General features: G+C 45.6%; 1 protein-coding gene across 1 annotated transcript in view; it reads right to left on the bottom strand.

Annotated features, from left to right (window-relative positions):
* Window positions 1-2,776: 2,776 nt before the first annotated feature.
* The window catches only part of WWOX (WW domain containing oxidoreductase), a 922,682-nt gene continuing 917,486 nt past the window's right edge, over window positions 2,777-7,972 (bottom strand). Inside the window, exon 9 of the mRNA XM_028096534.2 lies at window positions 2,777-3,322. Coding sequence (XP_027952335.1) covers window positions 3,134-3,322 — 189 coding nt within the window. The 3' untranslated portion in view covers window positions 2,777-3,133. The remainder of the gene's footprint in view (window positions 3,323-7,972) is intronic.

Below are 7,972 nucleotides of genomic sequence, written 5' to 3'. Positions count from 1 at the left end.
AATATTTTGTGAGGTTCCTTAGTATTCTAAAATGAACTCAACCAAACTAGCTTGGATGCATTGAAAGGCACGATGAGTTAACACGTCAGGGAAGTATCACTATTTTAGAAGCCTTTTCAATGTAAACTTCTAAAAATGGTACCTGCTGGTGACCAGAATGGGTAGCCAGTGTGCAAGGCAGGCTCTCTGGCCTAGTGCTGACCTTAATGAAAGTAATCAGGCCTCTTTCACTGAAGTTCAAAACAAAACCACCCATAACCCCATTTTAAACAGCAAAACCACAAGCCACAGCTTCAGTCTTCGCTGAGGATGCTCCCATTTCTTGTTTCCTGTTGATAGAAGGGTCTCCCTCAATCAGCCATGGAAGTGAAAATTGGCTGCCTTTGGGAGGGAGAGCCACTCAAAAGAAAATGACTATAGAACCGGCTCTCTCTTCCTGTTCTGGCTGGATCTTAAGGCGCTGCACCACGGTGGAGAACTCTGGACACTGAGTTCATTGGACGTTAAACCTAGGTAACCAAGGCCAGAGGCAGACCTATTCATAACCAGGACAAAAGGAAAGGTCTGTGGGGCTGGTGCTGGATAAATGGCATGTACAGAAATAATTTGCAAAGTTTATACTCGGTGCTGGAGGACAGCCAAGGTCCCATGCTTGGGTACAAAACCAAATAATCTTCTTTGTGAATAATTCACTCGTTGTATAAATTCAATGTGCATATACTGCTGGTCTATGGGTCGGTTACCCGTTAAACAGTGCGATGTAGCAGAAGGCACATGGATTTGAAGGTGATGGACCTGGATTCAAATACTGACTCTGCTACTCACCAGCTATGGGCTGTCAATAGGTTACTTTGTTTCTATAAACCTTCAGTTTCATCATGTGAGCATAAAATAAGAAAACAGGTATGATGTGCCTGGAACAGCAACGGGCATGTAGTAGATGCTCAATAAATAGTGTCTGCAATTAGTAGCAGTGATAGTGGTAGAATAGGATCATTATGATATAATTAAAATATCGATTACCTGTGCATATATATTACATAGATACTATATTGCACACACCCCCCTGACTTACAGTGAGCAATAGCAGCCCTGGATGTAGAATAAGCTAAAAAAGGAGCGAGGCTCATGGCATCCACTTGCTCACCTTATGCAATGTGAAGATGCCTACAGACCCGAGATACAGCAGGAGAAATGGGTAGTTACCCTAAACTTTGGATTTCCACAGTGTAGCACCGAGTATATGCTTGCTGAGTGAATGTTTATATGAAGACTGTGTCTATTGGACTTAAGAGAGCTTCTGGATTTGGGGGAATACTCACCTCTCCTGGTTAGGTTCCCCCAAGCTGCTTCTTACCCTCCTGATGCAGGATCCATATGGGAATCAGCACAGTGACCTTGACAGTGCAGGGAGGTGGGCAGCCAGCAGATTCTCCCTTGGTTCTCTTTGATGTTTTGGATATCAAAATCCTTGGCTGATGATACTCCAATGTCTTCTTTGTACTGGTTAATTTCTACCTTCACCAAATGCCTACAGCTTAGCTAGAGTTAGTCACCTCTCTGCTCAGCCCGAAGAACTTAAGATGATGCATCCCATTGGAAAGGATGTGTTTAACCTATCAAAGAAGTGGTGGCTTTGGTGCGGGGAATCTGCACGATTTTGACATCACCCCTGGTATTTCCCGGCATTTCAGCAAAAGCATTCTATCAGGCCAAAGTGGACCTCCTTACATCCCTGCTGGAATGGCAAAAGGGGTTAGTTGGAGAGAGACCCCGATTGCCCCCATTCTGATGCATAGAGAGATTCTCTAGTCACCAAGAACTTGATAATTACAGGGGGAAGCAAACAATTGAGGACCGAAAGAACCCACTAGAAGTAATAACAAAACCTCTCAAGGTGAAATTAAACAATAGTCATTTTTCTTTTTCTCTCTTTCTCCAACAGAAAATATGATGCTGGCATGCTAATCGCGGGAGACAACTTGGCCCACAGACAGCCACAAAGCACAAAAACAAAACAAACTCTGAGAAGAAACAAGAGCAGTGTTTTCCTGGCATCTACAAGAAGCGCTTTATTTTTCCTCTAGATTTCTTTTCTAAAAAAACAAAACAAAACAAAAAACAAAACTGAAACAAACATTTAAAGAGACAGTGCAAACTTCAGGTGATAATATTCAAGCATGTTCTTTTATTAAGCATAGGATGGGAGGAGAGGAAGGTGAAGCAGAAACGCTCAAGCAGGATAACAGTAAGGCTGTGAACCTCCACCATCAGGTTGCTTCTGGAAACTAAATGAGGAATGAAGGGCACAACTTTTTTATCCTCTGCCCCCAAAGTATCCTGCATATTCTCATGGATGCAATGCTTCCTTTCTTGCCTGCCAAGGTGTCTGGAGAATGATTTGCAAAATTTGTTTATAATAATCTCTCAAGAATTTTTTGGGCAGCTTTAGCAAGGGGGTCGGTGGGCCAGCCCTTTTGCGACCCATCAGCTCTGTCTATCCCACCCATTTCTAAGTGTCACCTCCCCCTTGGCTGGCTAGACCAGGGGTCCCAGAGCTCTCTCCCCCAGTTACCGCTGCGCCCACTCAGGCTTGGTGAGGACGAACGAAAGGATACACACTCGTCTCTTCTTCCCTAAACAGAAGAAGGCCAGCTCCTGGCTACAGTGTGGCTGCGGTGGTGGCTGGGGGCACGGAGCCGGGGGGGGGGGGGGGGGGGGGGGGGGGGGGCGGCCGGCTATTTTTTTTTTTTTTTTTTTTTTTTTGGCGCCTGGCTATTCTAAACAGTGCATGAGAATGGCTTGGGCTCCCACAGCAAGGCAAGGAGCCTGCCTACCAGCTAAGCGTTCACCTTCCAGCGGGCCACCGCCAGGAAAGCAGAGAGACGCCAGCCTCGTCCAGCCCCAGAAAAGAGATTGTTCCCTTGGCCCTGCAGTTCCCTGCTTCCCGTCAGTACTTGACATTTTCTTCACTCTGTTGTGGCTACTCTTATCCTCTTTACTCGGGCGGATGTGTGTCGGGGGCGCACGGAAAGCTGCCGGACGACAAGTTGGCGGGGGTCGAGCGGCGGCAGTCACGCAGGTGCACACGCGCGGGCTGGGTGTGCGCGCCGATGCTCCCCCGAGCTCGCGCTTAGCCGGACTGGCTGCCCGGTCCTTCCTGGACTAAGCGCTCGCTGAGTGCCCACAGGGCGCGGGCCGTCTCTTCGCTCTGAGCTTCCGGGGACGGCAAGCATCGGCAGCAATTGTTGAAGTACATCCCTCCCAGGCCCTCGAGCTCTGGAGCAGCAGCACAGTAGACGGTGGTGGCAGCTCCTTGTTGCTGGAAATCAAAGAAAAAAAGACCAAAAAAAATTTTTTTTTTTTTTTTTTTTTTTTTAAGAAAAGAGGTGATGAGCTGACTTCGTTCTGTCTAGGAATTAGCAAGCCTTGCCCCGCCAGGTTCGGATGCCGAGGGTACTGAACTCAGCACGTGACTGTACAAGGTATGATGTGACATCCTAGGAAAGCAGTTTCACCAACTCTGCTGGCGTCACTTTTTACACCTCATAGAGGAAAAGGCTCCTATGCATATCGATCCATCACATCAAAGGTCTCTTCTGAGCAAAGAGAAAAAGATGGCAGGCATCCTTTTGAACACCCAAGAACAAATTCATCCAACCCACTGACTTCTCAGTGCATGAGGCAATCTGACACCAAGATGTTTCTAGAACCGTCTGTCTGAAGTAAACCAACCACTCTAATAATGGCCCATCGGATAGAAAATCCAGAGAGGGACTGGTGCCTGATCTTTATTTTTGACGACGGTGCTGCTAGGCGAAGAGTTTTCAGTGCTGTGTGAAAATGCTTGAAACACCCATATACACGGACTCCCTGCCATACATACTTACATGCCTCATGCAGACACGCGACACATGTATTAATTCATCCAGATCCCGTGGAAACCTTTTTGTAAATGTCATATTCACCCCATATTTGCAATGGGACAGTGACTAAGGGGGTACACTTCCAGCCCACCTCAAATTGTAAGTTGCAATGAGTATGATTGATTACTTTCGATTCACCTTTTGAGTAAGAGTTGGTGCTGTGGCTAGGGATGTGTATGCCAGTGGGGTACCATATCATCCCGGCTGACACAATGCTGTCAGGGAGGCTGTAAAGAGGGCAAGAAATCACTTTGCTTTGCAAGCCATAATTAAAAATAATAGGCTGGTGTTCATGGGAGACACGGTAGGCACGGCTCTAATTTAAAACCAATACAGTTTATCTGGCATCTTATGATTATTTATGTGCATCACAGCCCTTGCTGCACCAACTAATTATCAGCTGATAGGGAGGGGGGTGGCGGAAGAGGGTGGAAGAGGTAATGGGCATAAGGTCACCATTAGGGAAGACACTAAGGGCATTTGACAGAGAGGGAAATGCATTTTTGTCCCCACCCAAAGCTTACCATCTTTCCTGCCCCTACAAGGTTGACGTTGTGTTCAAGGGGAGTGCTTCATGGAGAAACATCCCCCCCCCACCCCGAGATGGTTTGATTTGTGCTTACTGTGATTGTGCTCTAGAACCATTGGGTGCCAAGGTCATTTTGAGAATTAGGATCTCCAGGTGTTATAATTTTAGGAAAGTGCTATAAAGCAGGCTTGAGTTTTTTGCTTGTTTGGTAGGGGAGGACTTCAGTGTCAGTTTCTGTGGTCATATTTGAATTAATCTGCAAAGTAAATGGCCAACCACAGTCAAGCGACAGGATTCTGGGGAGCAGTGTAGCATGGAGTGGGGGTAGGATATCATCAGACTTGAGTTCTGATGACTACTGGATCCTTGACTGGGTTGGACAAGTCCCATTAGTTCAGAGTTTGAACACCTGACATGACTTCGATTTAATTAAATAGTAATGGGTGTTTAACTTCCCGAAGCCCCTCACCATGCCCGCTCCCCAAATAGCCAGTTACTCTCTTGGATTCAGCTATTTCTTTTTGAACTGATTTGTGTGGCTCAAGTGTAATGGAAATAGGTTCATGTCATCCAAACTCCCTCTCACTGAATTATCATTCCTAATAACCCTTAGCTTAGCACCTGGCACATTTATCGAAAGAATTTCGAGTGGTTTATCTGACTCCTCTGCATCCCGTGTGGGGGGGAAAAGGGAAGCAAAGTGCCTCTAACGACAGATTGAAGAATTGAGATGCTCATCCTGGTAACTCAAGCCAAATATCATCTTGGCCTCAATTCTTAGCAGAGTTCAGGTGGAGATGGAGTTGTGCATAATTTTCTGGATATCTTAGATTTCCATTTTACTTTGCAGCTGCCAAAACCACCAAAGAGTGGTCAGGTGATTTGCCATCAGCTCCCAAGTGGTGAGAGAATCCAGTCAGCTCATCCCCAAAACTGAGGCTCCCCACCCCCGCTCGAGAGTGCTTATAACATCAGCGTTTGCACATCACGACAGTGATCAGGACCTCTCCAATGCTGAGAGAAGATCAAAGTAGGCCACTGGGGAAAGCAGTAAGAGGAATTCTTCTAAACCCAATGTAGTATCTTGCCACCGTGACCTAAAATGATACCATGTTGCACTCTTGCACTGTTGGAATGGTCTTTTTGCAAAGAAATTTTGCCCTTGTGTTGATGAGAATCAGGTTGACGGGGGAGCTGGGGGACATGCCTTTTCCTTCCATGGAATCTGAATGCAACTGCTCTTGACCTCATTTCACACCAACTGACGTGTGGCTACCGTGCTGGAAAGCGTAAGTTTTAGAAAAGCCCCGTCTTTTACTAAGGGCTGGCTTTGTAGAAGAAAGTGGTGCAGTAGGGGCCCCTGAAAGCAAAGACCACCTTCCCTGCGAAGATGAACTGCAGACGTTTGGCAAAGCCAGCCTCTGGGTTCTTGCTCCACTCAGCTGGTGCCGGCACCTTTCAGTCCCAAGCCCGCTCCCCTCCTGGCTTCTCGGGGAATTCTCTTTACAGCTGTACCCACGGCAGCCTCTGAGTGACATCTTTATAGGATCAGATGTGATGACAGTTTAATAACAAGTTCTAATTTCTGGCTCATCAGCTTTTTGATCTGCCTATCATGAGAATGAGATGGAGCCACATTAGGGAAATCTCATTAGTAAATAAGCCGGCACTGCTGATACAAGATAAAACAAACATTTTTAAACTGATACAAAAAATTTAAAAGAGCCCTTTAGTCACCATCAAATGACTTTTATGCCACTTTTTGGGGCATCAGTACATAATTCAGAAAAGATGAAAGAGCTGTGTAAAGGAAATAATGTTAACAACTCTGCTATAAAATATCTGAAGCAACGTCTTGTCACCACCGCTGTACTGATCCATCGTGATAAAAAAATAGCAACACCTCAACACATAAACACTGGCTGCAGCTGCGGGTTCCTATAAATGAATTTTTAAGAACAATTTATCAGAATCCTGTAGGTTGTGTGCAGTTGCAAACCCCGGGAACTGGGGTGTCGCGGCTCCATCCTGGGGACACGGCGTGAGTTAGTTAGGGTGTGGATGACACAGGGACTGAGAATTTCTGGGAAGCCCAGCAGAATCTTTAATCATGCCCGAATGCCATTTCTGATCTAGTCAAACATTTGCGAGCTGCCAGAGGAGAAGTGTGCCATCAATCTTTATAGTGTATGTAAAATTACCTATGATTCTTTTTTGGGATTAAGTTAAGAGTATCTTGGTAATAAGGGTTCATCGTTCTCTTTCAAAAATCATTTGTCAGATTTGCAGTACAATCTGCAACTACAGAAAGGTGGGATTTAAAAAGCAGTTGTTTATTTATGGTTGAGGCCCTGAGATCTAAATTATCCATCCTTCCAAAACCCTTTGTTGGGATGAAAATGTTAAGTAGCTGCTTTTCATTAACATTTGATAACCGCTGGCCATCAATTTGGAGCTGTCAGCATGGAATACAAATGGATATTGACTCTTTTAAAGGAAAAGATACAGAGGTTCCTGATAAACAATATATGGTAGAGAAAAAAATCACCCACATATTGATATTTGTGATGCATTGGTTAGTACTCTAATATAACTTACATTTTAATAAGGACACATATTACACAATGTTCAGTTTTCAAGTTCCTCTATTTTAAAATGCATGCTTACTTAAAGGGAAGACTATATTCCTGTCTTAAAGTAGATTTCACTATGAGACATATAAAAAAATATAGACACACTGTCACGGAATATATATTCAATGATCTCGAGAGTAGTAGATGTTCTAAGATTGCTTTACTACAGACATATTGATACCAGGACATCGTATGGCAAATGTTGAATGAGTCAGTTCAACAAAAAGTAGCTGTGTCAAGAAACACGGCACGGAAGTTAGCCTGAGCTTGGAACCCCAAGGGCAGGGAACAAGAGAACTTTTGGAAGTGGGTGGTGATTATCGTGCTGAACTCCTGGGACAGTGATGGAAGGAGGGCAACACAGGTGCCTCTCCAAACCCTCCAAGCTTTCCCTGTTACCCCTCTGGGGTCTGTAAGGTGAACAAACACTTGCCCAGTGCAGAACCAACCACCTGTCTGGTGGTCCCAGAACACGGCAGTGACTTAGCCTTGGTGGAGAGGAGGGAATGAGCGCACGTCTCAGGTGGCGTCAGCAGCGGCCTCCACATCCTCTGTCTTTCCCTGTCTCTCAGTAACACTCCCGACAGAAGAGTCTGGAACCACTCTACCGGAAAAGCGCAACGCCATGATTCAGAGCTCATCTCCGGATACCTTGGTACACATCTGTTCCTAAAAACAATTACGGGTTTAAATCTCTGATGTGAGAGGCAGACAAAAGCAAACTGCCCCCCAGATGTTATCAGTTCCCTACCTACCGTCAAAGAACAATCGTCTAAGCCCCCACATTTGTCATGTGTTTCATTACTTCATGGAGTCAGGCAGCGTGCAGGGGAATAAGGCTCAGGGGCCTTCCCCAGGAGTGCGACCAGAGCCCCCAGTCACCC

This window comes from Eumetopias jubatus, unplaced genomic scaffold (genome assembly GCF_037043125.1).
Source record: "Eumetopias jubatus isolate StellerSeaLion01/CBP00866 unplaced genomic scaffold, mEumJub1_p1.0 scaffold_10, whole genome shotgun sequence".
Lineage (NCBI taxonomy): Eukaryota > Metazoa > Chordata > Mammalia > Carnivora > Otariidae > Eumetopias > Eumetopias jubatus.
The sequence above is the reverse complement of the archived record's forward strand: the minus strand, read 5'-3'. Positions and strand labels throughout refer to the sequence as shown.